The sequence below is a fragment of the Centrocercus urophasianus genome, unplaced genomic scaffold (assembly GCF_019232065.1).
Source record: "Centrocercus urophasianus isolate 14NV4802_14NV808 unplaced genomic scaffold, USGS_Curo_1.0 seq_18, whole genome shotgun sequence".
Taxonomy (NCBI): domain Eukaryota; kingdom Metazoa; phylum Chordata; class Aves; order Galliformes; family Phasianidae; genus Centrocercus; species Centrocercus urophasianus.
In genome coordinates, this window is record NW_024884733.1 from 12844326 (window position 1) to 12858067 (window position 13742).

Genomic DNA, 13742 nt, shown 5'->3' on the forward strand with positions numbered 1-13742 from the left:
TGTAAATCATTATCTACCACTTGCTGCCTTAAGCATCTGGTTCTTTTCAAATGTAATGGGAAAAAAAACCATGCACTAATGAGATGACATTTCTCAGTGTGAAGGACCTTATCGTCTCCACAGAGACCTCTGTTTTTCTCAGACAGCAGTAGATGTGGGTTTTCAAGGACACAGTCTCACCATAGGCATTTAAAAGTATAATATATACTACTTTTAATAGATTTGAAAGGCAAGCATCCATTTCCAGTATGAAATCATATCTTGATAAAAGTCAGTTATGAGAACAATGACTGGGACATGAGCACTAAGAGAGAAATCTAGAATATAATACCACCTTCAGAATACACTACATCTTGCTTTCTTACTCTCCTATAAAACAAGCTTGAAGAAGTGTTTATTCATTCCTTGGTTTCTCTGTGCAAGCAGAGCACAGCCTGAATTAGACCACAACAGCCTTCTCTTGGACAAATGGAAATAGCCCTGCAGAGCTCCTTTACCTGCCCTCCTCTAAGTTGAATTTGCTAACATTCAGAAGAGTCCTCAGCACAATTCTTCCTTTTTGTTCTTTATATTCTTAGAAATGTGAGGAATGCTACAGTCTCAAGAACTCTTTTGGAGCTGACAATCACAATCTAGTAATAGATAATACTTAGACATCTTGTCTGAAGGCTTATAGACCCTTTTTCTTATCACCCTCACCCTTTCTGTATCTGACACCTGGAAAGGAAAATAGATACTACACAAGAAGGATCAGTAAAGTAGAAACACCCAAAAAAAGATGGGAATGGGTATGCGGTGCACTGTGAGATCTGATCCTACACTACAAGCAAAAGAAAAACATGGAGGAGGAGGGGGAGGAAGAGGAGGAGGAGATGACAGTAGCTCCATCCTACACCAAAGTCCCGCTCTCGAGGTGAAGTCCTGGAGCAGGTTGGTGTCTCCAGTTAGGTCACAGCAGCTGCAGAGCAAGTGGGCACCCAGCCCAGAGCTCTGGGAAATTCCAGGGACTGTCCTCCTTGGCATTATCATGCCTTCCCTGATTCTCACAGCAGCAGTTTGAGTGTGATGCTACAACCAGAAGCCACAGCAGTATTCCACTGTCACTGAAGTCTGCTAAAGAGACTCCTGCCACTTTCTTCTCTGATCACAAGTGTAAAGATTAACTACCACAGCTGCATTTAAATGCTTTACTACTCTTCTAATTTAAGAGCTCAGAATCCAGAACTATTTTTATAACTGAAATATGAAAATCTGGCATTTCATATGAAGGTTGCTTTAAAAAAGTACTCAGGAGTGAGCACACCAGCTGTGCAGCAACAGCAGCTAAATGTTTTCATAGCAAAACAGATTTCCAGATAGTAAACTCTAAATAAATGAAAATTCACTTTTAGCAGCTATTCAGTGACAAAATCCTTCCTATATAATATAGATAAAAATGTAAAGAACTGTGTAAAAACTCCACAGCTACTTACCGCTGATTGACAAAAGGAGTGGAGAATTCTGCAAGCAGACGGAAGTTCCCAAAATAAGCCAGCAGACCTTTGCTCTAGTTGGACAAAGACAAAGCAGACACAGAGATCAACAATCTAGCAGACGAACCTTGATTGAAGTCTTCAAGAGTACACAGAATGATACAATGACCCAAATACCTGATTAAGATGGTCAGTATGCCAGTTTCTTAGCTGTGGCAATCTTCCATAAAGTTTCAAAATGAAGTTTTCTACAGAAGATGCTGTTGTCCTTTAAATACCATGAATCAGTAGGGTTTTGTTTTGTTTTGTTTTTAAATAAATCTTCAAAAGACGTAGAAATAAGAGGAAATGGGAAGCCAGCTAGGAGACTGGCACAAGAATTGGTAGGATATAACTATGATGGTACTGCTACTGTCTAAGGGGATTATAAATATTCTGGATTTCTCACGTTTAAACAAACTCAAACAAAATCAGTAAGGTGAAGAATGTCCCTGAATTGTTTTAAGAATGCAACTTAGCTACATCAGGATAAATTATCAGCTTTTATTTGGCAGCAGAAAGGACACACAAAGCCCTTGAAATTCTCTCCTGCCTTCTGAAAGGAAAATCCTTTCCACCAGTTGTGTTGCAGTTCCTGCCACATCCCCTAAGCTGGAAGACTTTGTCTTCCCTATGTTGGTATCCAGATAACAGCATGGAACTTTTCCACCAAAACACATTGTAACTGAACACCTCCCTCTAAGTGACAAAGTACACAGGCTTCTCTGTCTTATCTTTTGGTTGTGTCATGAGCTGGAAATAGTATCCCACTCCACCAGGACTGGGCAAGCAGCAGTTGGCAGGTGTAGAGATAAAGAAAATTCAGCCTTACTCCTGAACAACCCATGGCACAGACATAGACATCCAGTGGGTGAGTTGGATCCAAATAATAAATTGAGCTTAAAGTTCACGCTATATTATTACTCCTAGTAGAAACAACTACTGATTTTTCTGCATGAGGGATTAGTCTCAAGAGTGATATTTTCATTTCTCTAATATCCAGTTCTAATTCAGTTTCACCCATGACAATATTAGTAGATCTAATTACCTCCAACCCGAAACAAAGTATTTACTTGTCAGCGCACTTCATTACCTTTAGATGGTTTAAATCTGGCAGTAATCTGACATCTCAACACATTTTTAAATATTTTAAGCCTGGGATTCATGAACTAGCTAGTGAAAGAGATGTGGTAAGTGAAGTAAATTGTGTTTTATAGGATTTCTTTATTTACTGGATGAGCTTTTCAGAAGAGCTTTAGCAGCATTACTCTGGAGGTCAGCAGGTTTTCTACCAAATCACAAAGGCATCTTAGCAATTCCAGCAGTAAATCAGCAGCAAAGAGTAATTGAGTTAGTCTTCGCCCTAGAAGAATAACCTTTTCTTCCCCTTTTATCATCAGTGCATGTACATATGTCACAGATATTGAAAGATATATACAGTGAATCATCAACTGCTTCCCCACCACAGCAATCTTAGAAAAAGTCTCAGAGGGTCAGCATCAGCCTTCATAAAAACAAAACAAACAAACAAACAACATACACGTACTGAGAAGTCTCAGTTATAACAAAGCTTAACGTTAGTCTAAGCTAAACAGCGGATATAGTTTATTTATCATCTGCAATTGGGAACTTCATGTGATTGCTCATTTTTCAGATTAGTATACTTATATTGCATATTAACATGTGCTGTATGCCAGCTGCTTAATATCCAGAAGAGAAATACATTTCATAATCCTACCTACCATAATAATAAAGTGTTCATGTCTGGGTGACATAAGTGTGTACAAAAACAAAGTTTTTCTGTTGTTTTTAATTTGCTTTTGTTGCTGCAATTAAATAAAAAGAATAATCTCCAGAAGAACCACATCCAGCTGCCCAGAGCAAGACATCACTGACCAACAGTCTTAAAAATACAGTAACAAGCAAAACATTTGAAATCATCTTCTCCTGGTTTTCCATATAAGTGTTCACACTTGTGATTTTGTGACCTCTTTATTGAAGATATAAATATGCCTATCATGAAGTTAACACACCAACCAGCAAATAACTTTTTTAAACATTAAGGAAATGAGATTCATAAAAGCACTGTCTCCATTTTCATCTGCTTGTTACATTACTAAAGAATACAGCACTCACCAGTACAAAATAATAAGCATACAGAGCTGCCAAGTGATGTATTACAAAAAATTTGTCACCAATTGCCTTCCAGTAGCAAATAATAAGCAACAAATCTACAAGAGAAAATAAATAATGTTAAACAGCAAGTTAGTATGCTACCATTTACTTGAGAATAGTGTTTCTCTTAGTTTTTAGAGGTATGAATGCCAGTGCACACTACCAGTAGAAACACACTTTATCCTAAAGATTTTTTTCCAGTAAAAGTTCTGACAAAATATTAAGCACACGTTATTCCAACAGCTGCCATAAATTATCTTCCATATCAACAGGAATATGGGGACAATACCTTTAGCTGAAGTATTCTGGAAGGAAATGGTGGATCCAGAATCTGATATGAAGACCTCACAATTACAGATCCACAAATTTGAAACAACTGACCAAAAAAAAAAGAGGAGTGGGAAGGGAAGGGACATATATAGCCAATGTACAAATGCCTATAATAAAAGCAAGGATCTACTATGGAGAACTAGTGAGTTCAGAACTTTATACTTGCAAACAGGGAACCATTAATCCTGTGCAAGAAACACGTGGAATGAGAAGCATGCTCACTTTTATTTAATCAGACCTTCCCAGTTACTGCAAAAGCAATACAGTGTACTTGAGTTACTGCTGTAAAGAAAGCTTTGACAGAGAATTTCTTCTTGCCCTGTGATTGTCTGAGATTTCAGAAAATTTTCTGTTCTGTACTGGAATAAGCAATTTATGCCTCTTCTTTCTCCAAATAAATGAATACTCGGCACTTTGAATGGAATACTAGTGACCAAGGTTCAGAATTAAAGACCTTACCATTATGCTTTTCCTATCTGCAGTGAGTGCCTTGATCTCTCTATATGAGCTGTCCTCAGGCAGGACTCCATATTATCTGATATAGCTGCTCCACCACATATAAATAATTAAACATTAACTACATAAGGAAGAGAATGAGTGGCCAAGTTCAGGTCTCTGTTCAAAGGCATTCATTAATTCATAATGAAAGCCTAATGTGTCACTATTTAGAAATAGATACCAATGAATTTAAACATGGAAGATGAAGTTCCTCTTACAGACAAACCAGAGACTTGAACCACGTGTGCTGATCACCAAACCCATTAGTGAGAAATCAACTGCAAGAGACAATTTAGTATACAGAGCAGTCTCTGGTGAAAGACTCCATTCAAACAAGGGAAGTTTTCCCAGAAAACAGTCCAAGCTAAAGAGTTTCCATTTTGGCAAGTCAGCAATTCCCCACACAAAATAAAAGTTCCAAATAGTGTTTTTGCAAAATTCCCATGCCAATTTTAGTTAGTCAATAATTCAGAACATCAACATATTTAAATGTAAATGCTGCATTAAAAAAATAATTCTAAATTTTCAAGTTTTATATGTGACTTAATTTTGGTTTGAAGTGAGGTTAGAAGGTGGGCAAGTGAGATCCAATGGCAGCATTTGCCTCAACTTGCATTGAAGGTTATATATTTAGTTTCTGGTGCTCTGAAGCAAGCCCCTTCCACACCTTCTGAAGTGGCTGAAGTACAATCTGAACTGGAATTGGTGATTGGGTACCAAACCATCACAAAGCCACACCATGGCATTCCCTTACTGCCTGGGGAGACACCATTCCCATCTTTCACATCCTGCGATTTCACCACAACCCCACAACTCCATTACAATACAACTTCTGCTGCGGCTTTTAAAATTCTTACACCCATCACATCTCCAGAACAGGGTCTCAAGATAAACGTAAATAGATAGGACTCAATATAAATAAACATGTTGAGCACATTATAAAGATGACGTTGCATAATTACCAGAAATGAGGTAGCCTGTGGTAATAGCAATATTCAGTTTCACAATTGAAGGGTCACCCCTGTAAACACACCAAAAATGCACGGTTAAGCCTTGGAAACAAGGTAATTAGCAGAGGATGCGCACGTATCAAACATCATCGTGCCCATGAGGTTACCGAGTGTTTGTCCCAACAGTAAGACATCGTGAGACTTGGCCGCAGATCAAAGTTACATAAATGGACTCCTTTCCAGGCAGATGTAAGACATCTGCTAGCTGTCCCTGGCCTGCCCATGGCTACACACCAGAACTGAAACCCAGCAATCGCCCTGGGCTGGCTTCTCTGACAACAGCAGATAGAAGCAAGCAGCCCAGGCAGCATCACAGCACTCTGATTGACAGTCTTCATCTCCATTTTTTTCTTCTGCCAGTGTTAAAACTTTGTGACAGATGACAAAAATATCTCCCTCAGCTAGTGCTTTTCATATTTGTGAGAGGACAAATGCTTATATGAATAAACAGAATAGAAGGAGACACTAAAGGAGTTATTTGCCTGTTCTTTGAAGCCAAAGAACCTTTCAGCAAAAATGTTTTTTAGAGCAGTTTCACATCTTCTGTGCCTTCCCTTTTGGTGCCAAAGATTCATTTAATAGCAAATTAAAAAATGAAGTCCCCCCAGTATGTTCAAAACCACAAGACCTGTGAACACTGCTCAAGAAGAAGCATTCATATTACAGCAAGTAACTACTATTTGTTCTTTCTTCCACTGTCCTCTGTGTCTTGTTACCTTGAGGAGTTAAGTAAGCAATTCTCCTTTCCTACGCCCAAAGATCTTTTTTTTTTTTTTAATTAATTTTAAAATTTTTAAAATTAAAAAAAAAAAAAAAAAAGCTTACGTTGTGCATCTAATCTAGATTTGTTTGTGTAAAAATACACTGAGCTTCAAGTGACGTGTCAACAGATTTTTAAGATGTGGGCTGCCCAAAATCTCCCATTAGCATTAATGAGAGAATTATAACCTTGCAACAAGTCCTCTCCAGACTTTCTGGACCAATATTTTGACAGCATGCACGGCTGTGCTACCCATTTGTCATCTGTCACTACCTTCAAGAAAAGTCCATTACAATCCCAAGTTAATCTCAGTTAACAGAAAATATAGAATTCAGTCTAAAATGTTCAGGATTTCCCAATCTATCAGCTCAAATGGGAAATGCTGTCAAGTTTATGAGCCCTGGTGTTTGCAGCACAGTTTTGACGCAGGCGAGTGCCAGGAATGACAAACAGGGAGTGACCTGAACAAGCAGAAGTCTCCTTTACAACTGCTTGGGAGGTAATGTGCAGCAAATGAACTACAGGAACACACACACGGAGATAAAACACAAGGATGCCCAGCCAACTTTCTTCAAGCTTTTTTTGCAGATATTTTTCAGGTACAGTCTACTAGATAAAAACACTTTAACTTAAAGAAGGTTGATGACTGCAAAGTGGAGAGTGATACGAAGAAACCTGCTCTCTTGTAAATACACGAATTAAGTCGTAGCTTCACACCATCTCCCTCTCCTTATCTAATCTCTACCACCTACACATTTTCTACCATGTTATTCTCATCATCTCAAAAATAATTTCTACATTACTTATGCTAGTTAGCTATTCTCTTAACATACAGAAAATATGGCAAGTGTTAGGGGAAGTCCTAGACCATCAAAAAAGGTGTAAAAACACCAGGCTGATGAACCTCTGTGGCATATGCATGGTCCAATCTTTATCATCTTTTGTTAGGATCTACTGTATCTAGTTTCAGGCACTACCTGGCAGCAACACCACATCCTCTCTCCATTGCATCCAATGCCTTAGTAGGAGTCCTGATCCCTTTCAAGAACTGCATGTATTGTCATCACCATGCATTTAAGCCTCGCATGAGCCCAGAAGTAAGGGATATATGTTGAAGATTGGAACCTATGGCTTTCCATTACTGATATAAAAGACACAAATCCTGCAGAGAATAAATGGACGTGATCATACAATCAATGGCTATACAAAGATTTTGGCAATAAACAGAGGGCAAGAGTGACAGTGGTCTAAAATTGGAGCACCAGTGTAATGCTTTCAGACTACATGAGTAAAAGCAGCATTAAGGCTTTCTGGACACACACAGACTGTTGAAACTAGACTCAGATGCTTCTTCACTGCTTATAAGATACTCCTAATGAAAGGCTCATGCATCTTTCATATCTGCAGAAGATATGAGCTGCACAGCTTATGACTGCATTTCAAAAGGGCATTTGATTTCCATGATGGAAGAACCTTACAGCAGTTCCTTAGAATTTGCATCTTCCTCTTCAGCCATATCCAGTTAAATTCAAAACTATGTGAATTCAACTATGAATCAATGGAAAAATGACAGATTAAAATTTAAAGTACATCCAGGTCATAAAGCAGACTGAAAATTGATTAAAGCTCTGTATGGTCAGTGAGGGCTTCAGTCACCACAGAGAGGGAATCAGCACCACATATGGAGAAATGCAGAGACAAATGCTAGCTATCTCCTTTTCAAGAGTAACATGAAAGTTAGCCTTAGAAGAAAATATACACCTGCAATTTCTGAGGAAACTGACCTGTGATTCTGGCTTCACTGGTAGTTTCTGACAGAAGAAGCACAACACAGAGTTTTAATTCATTATAATCATCATGATAAGTGTATCCAAACAAAAAAAATACTTAGAAGGAAAAGTAGAAATACATATTAATTTCTTTCCCCCAAAATTGATTTTGTCCTATGGTATCTTTTACATAATATAGGATGCTAAGGCTCCATAAAGGAGGTTAAGTTTTCAAAGCAGTACACAAAAATATCTCACAGCCTTTCTTAAACTTATTAAGAATTAACGATAATTTTTGAGAACTTAGTTTTCTATTTAATTCGATTTTTTATACAGCAGGATAATTTAGTAAGTGTGCAGACAATTTATCACCAGCAAGTCATACTTCTTTCTATCACTCATTACTTCTTTTGTACTGTTTAGAAGAAGGTCTACTCAAGCAAACCAAGATAAAAGCTTGTATAAGATAAAGCTTACCACAATCCATACAGAGATCAAGTTATAATAACCTACTGCTTTTAAACAAGGTTAATGATCTCAAAAGATACTGGAGATTGTATACAGTCACTCCAGAGATACCAGAATACAATGAAACAAAGTCAAAAAAACAAATTAATCATGTATCACTACAAAAGTAAGAGGCCAGCATTGTTCACATTTGCTTTCTGAATCAGTGTTACGTTTAAGAAAGCCACATAAGAAATCAGTGGCAGAGATACCATCAGAATTCATAGCTTCAAGCACCCAATCTTGTCTAGTCCATACCGTACCATCATTAGTTTACAGTACCAAAAAGCAAAGTAAGAATCACGTGTTAAATTTACCTGAGTTTAAACTGAATCATACTGCAGACCTACAACAAAAACAGCACCCTGTGGCAGAAATATGAAATGAAACTTGTTACTCCTGAAGAGTGATTAACTACTACATGGCCTCTTCCAGAGGGAGAGTTCCAGAAGGTAGTGAATGAAATGTCAAAATACCAATTACACAAAGCAAGAAACATATCCTGCCCCAAAAAAGTAAGCATGAAACAAGACAATATCACTCAATAGAAATAAACATTAAAAAAAAGGATGCTTAAGATGGAATATTTGATGAATAGAGAAAACATTTGAAATCTATTGATTAAAAAATTCTATTCCCTGTAAAGATAGAATCCCTTAGAACTCCTTCATACTTCTTGGTAGAAGCCTTTTGGGAGGCTACAGTATAACATCCTAACCTCTCACCTTTTACATATGTATTTTATATAGATAGTAGGCTCCACTTCCTCCACCCCCGCAATGATTTGAAAGAGCATTTCAATTCAATTTAAAAATAATTGTACTAAGTAGCATAGTTTCAGTCTTGCCAACTGAGTTGGACTCTCAATCCCATAGATTAGTAATATGCAATTACAAATCAATTGACTGCATGGTATCTATCCCACTTCACAGAGACAATACACTAAGGGCATTAGCACTGACAAAATAATCTGGAATTGTAAAGTAGTATGGACAAAAGTAAATACATCAAACTGTGTATTTTAAAGGGAAATAAAACATTTACTACACTAATTAATACATTGCAGGATACTTTTTCCATGCTCTATTATGTTACTTGACCGTGTAAACACAACATGTAAATAACAACATCTTACCAGAGATGGTCAGCATTAACAGCTTCATCGTACAACAAAATATACAGACAAAATCCACCAACCACCAAGGCATGGAATGTGGACACTGTCCTGAAAAACAGATCACAGTCACAAGGAGATACTGCCAGTCACTGTCTATACTGTACTGCAGGTAGGATACACCCAAAGCCATGCCCCATTGCATCTCTGCTTTACCACTTACACAGTAACACGTGAGAAAGGAAGTCATAAAGAAGCATCTTCTGATGGGGGGCGTGGGGGGACGAGCACTGAAGAGAAAGAGTGGTTTTAAACTAAAGTAACTGAGATCTACAGGTGTTTTTTTGTTTTTCAAATTAACCTACTGTTAATGAATACTTAAAGACAAAGCCACATCCAGTTCTCAAATACTGCAGTGCTTCGTTTGATGGAAAACCCACAGGAAAGCGCCTTGATTTTATACTCAGACTGGCCTGTGAGTACCTCCTTTCAGGCACCAAGATGACCCAAAAATAATTCTCCTGAGCCTGGGTTTTGCAAAGAGGGGCATTAAGTGAAAATCCTATTGGTGAAAATTTCAGAAAGAATTTGTAGAGCGCTTGAAGTAGATTCTGGCCCTCAAAGAGTAAACTTTTGTAACCCAGAGCTGCGGCTGCATATCCAAGGTGTAACAGCAGCAGCTTCCTACCAGCTTGCAGACTCACTTGCACTATTTCATACTCCTCCTGTCTTACACAAAGTCACAGGAATCAGCCAGGCCCACAAGTGCTGGCAGAGCAGCACACCCTGCACTGGAGACAGGCAAACCCCAAGCATGGCCAGGTCCTGTCTTTTTTTCCTCTAGAAGCTTTGCTGAATAAAGAGGGATTTAGTCTGTTTCCAAGGGATGTATTATCTTCTACTGGTATGAGAAAATTCTGTCACTTCTCATCAAAGATGTCCCTTTTTACCATTTGCTGAAGGAGTGTCATCATGCTTTCAACAGCTTTTTCAACCATACACCAGAAAACGGATAGAGAGAAAAACAGTCTGAATATCCAAATGCAACAGGCTAAGTATGAACATTTAATATCTATTATAGCATAGGTTTTACATATATATTAAAAAAAAAAAAAAAATTTAAACAAAGTAAAATTCTGTTATCAGAATTTTAATGATAATTAGTGGTTTGATTAAAACATTGACTCTCACAACACAGAACTACATAAGACCAGAAACTTTGCATCCTTTTAAAAACAAAGCATGGCATGCAAGGTTAGTGCTTGAGAAATACTTGGGATTTTTTAACTTTAGGAGAGCACAGTGCTGAAAGAAGTAAAATTTGTCCTAGCTTATACTTCATTAGCTTGCAGTTGCAGTTTGTCTTAGGAGTGACTGTTTATTCAAACCTTAGTTCAGATAAGCTTACAAGCTATATACAAACACAGCACTTGAAGAAGAAAAAAGAAAAAAAAAAAGAAGGAAAAACAAAAAAAAAAAAGGAAAAAAGAAAAAAGCAGATTTCTTCCTTATTTCTGGACTTTGAAGTTTCCCCACAGAATAAGATAAATACTCCATTTTAATATGGAAACTAGGTCAAGCTATCAAGCTCAGTACATTTCTTTGAAATTACTGTCAAAGCCTGCATCCTTTAACTCCTCATTAAACTGCAAAGAAAAAAAATAACAGGTGCACTGGCAAACTGTATACTTATTCTTTTCCTACCAAATCTACGCATTTCCACAACTGCATAATAGTAGTACAAATATATGTTGCAGAAGAGGTGACAGGAACTTCTGCATGACAAATTAGTTACAGTACATCTGTGTTGAAGTGCAACTTTTAATTCAATTTGAGAATGTGCATATTGAAAGATCTCAGAATCAGTTTCTTTATTGGTTCTTGACTCTTGGCTCTTGGAAGGTCAGAATAAACAAACTGACAATATGGAAAACATGATCCAGAGCTGCAGCTCAAATGCTCGACTCACAAAACCCTCCAAACTAACAGCATATTTTCAACGCTACAGCTCATTTCAGGCAGATGCCGTCTTCCAGACCCAGCTGAGCTGATAAAAATGCATGACCATCCTCTGTGCCAGTTTCCTTCAGGACTGCCAACAGAACCATTTGTCTGAGCCCTCCCTAGAGCAGCTGAATGTAAGACAGAAGAGCAAACATCTACTTTTCAAACATTTAAGCTAATCAAACTCATTTTAACAGGAGATAGTAACTTCCTCCACACGCACGGCCATATGCACGGTAGACACGTGTCTCTCTATTCTATGAACACATAAGATATTCCTTGGGGCGTTTCTTCACTTCAGTGAGACACTGAAGTGAGGAAGCAGCGTGGTGAAGTGCTGTGCTTGGCTAGCAAAGTTAACAGCCAATCTCTTGCAGAATCACCAGCACCATCAGCCCTTCTTTCACTCCGTGCCCTCCTCAGATACAAAACCAACAAACTGCTGATGAGCTGTGCCTCACGTTTCATGCCTCTTAATTCCAGAACTGAACCACAATTTATCTAAAATCTAGCGCTAACATCAACATCCTGCTCTAAGAAAAATCGTGGAAAGAAGTTAAAAAGAAGGGAACAGCATGAGGTGCTCTTTCAACTTGAGTAATTAAACACCTTACTGCAAAGTAGCCCGGAGATTACAGAGCAGCTTATTTCCAAGCACACTTGTGATCTGTGAAACAACTTGTGTGTTGTTATGCAAAGCTTTGCAACTTACCATAATGCTACCAGGCATGAGGTATGTCCTCAAAAACCTTATTATGCAATTTAGGGGTCACTTGATGTGGCTTTGAGACAAAAGTTCAGCTCCGATATGATAAAAGTTTAGTTTCCCTGTTGGACTTTATTGTCGATTTCTAACACAGAGATAAAACTCAGTTTGCACTGATATCGTGAGCTGGCAATCTAGAAAGATGTTTTGGTAGATACACAATTATTCAAAGATCGGACTGAAATTAAGATGGTGCCTTTAAAAGCACTGCAGGCAGACATTTGCCAAATGGAGGACGAAACTATTTGAGTTACTAATATTGCACAGGCAAGGAAATAACTTTAAAAGCATCCACTTGATAATGCCTTTAAAGAGGACAGGGGAGGGAGAGCGATAATGATAATGCTTTTTGAGTGCAGTAACAACTGTACAGTACATACTTCTCAACACAGAATTTCAGAAACACCTGAAAAATATTTTAAAAGTTTAACAGGCCACTTGAGCATGAAGTTATACTGTAACAATTCATTCTGGTTGGAGAAACTTCTGTACTAGATATAATCTTTCAAAGTTTATTTGAAATAAAACCTCAGTGATTATCCTGCTTGCAGTTACTACTCTATACTTCCTTTATAGCTTAAAATAGAGGACAGCACCCACCCAGGGAAAGGTTTACAGGGCTGCACAAGCTGCTGCCTATGCCCTGCCCAAGGGGCAGGAGTAGCACAGGTACACACATCCTAGTGGCAGGTCTGTAGAGACACAGAGGGAGCAAGGCTGGTTTTTAGACCAATTTTCCACAACTCCTTTCTGAACACTTACTCTACATCTCAACATCCTCCTGCCCTTCCTCATCAAAACACAGATGTAGTTGTCCTGAAGCTGTAGTATAACTCTGCCTCACCACAGTTCTACAATGACAATTTATCAGATACTTGGAAAACCTATCTAAAGCAGGATGCAGTGTACTAGTAGTGAGAGACAAGAGTAACTTGCTTTGCACACAAAAGCACGACCCAGAGAAATACTATCAGTAAGATCATAGAATAAATTGAAATAGGCATGATTTTCATGCATGTCTGGGTGAAAGGAATTTCGTACCCATTCTCTAAATAGAAGCATCATAGAGAAGTCATCTAAAATTAATCCACATTAACTTAGTACCTCTCACCAATCACTATTTTCTTTTACTTCCTTTTTCACTTGAGCATCATGATCTAAAAAAGCATTTAATACACAGGTGTTTGCAACTCCATGTCCAAGAAGGAGATTCTTCTTCGACATGCAGACTTTGTTAAGCACATAGAACTGTCCTGCTAATCCTTGTGCATGTTTAACCAATCCTTATCTGTAGTTTT

At 38.0% G+C, this 13742-nt stretch overlaps 1 protein-coding gene across 9 annotated transcripts in view; it reads right to left on the reverse strand.

The window, feature by feature from the left end:
• LOC122161060 (TLC domain-containing protein 4-B-like) overlaps positions 1-13742 on the reverse strand; it is a 43090-nt gene that overhangs the window by 8045 nt on the left and 21303 nt on the right. For all 9 annotated transcript variants that reach the window (XM_042820162.1, XM_042820168.1, XM_042820166.1 and 6 more), the window contains 4 exons: positions 9696-9785; positions 5477-5535; positions 3648-3742; positions 1473-1546 (listed from right to left, as the gene is read on the reverse strand). In XM_042820162.1, the coding sequence (XP_042676096.1) occupies positions 1473-1546; positions 3648-3742; positions 5477-5535; positions 9696-9785 (318 nt within the window). The remainder of the gene's footprint in view (positions 1-1472; positions 1547-3647; positions 3743-5476; positions 5536-9695; positions 9786-13742) is intronic.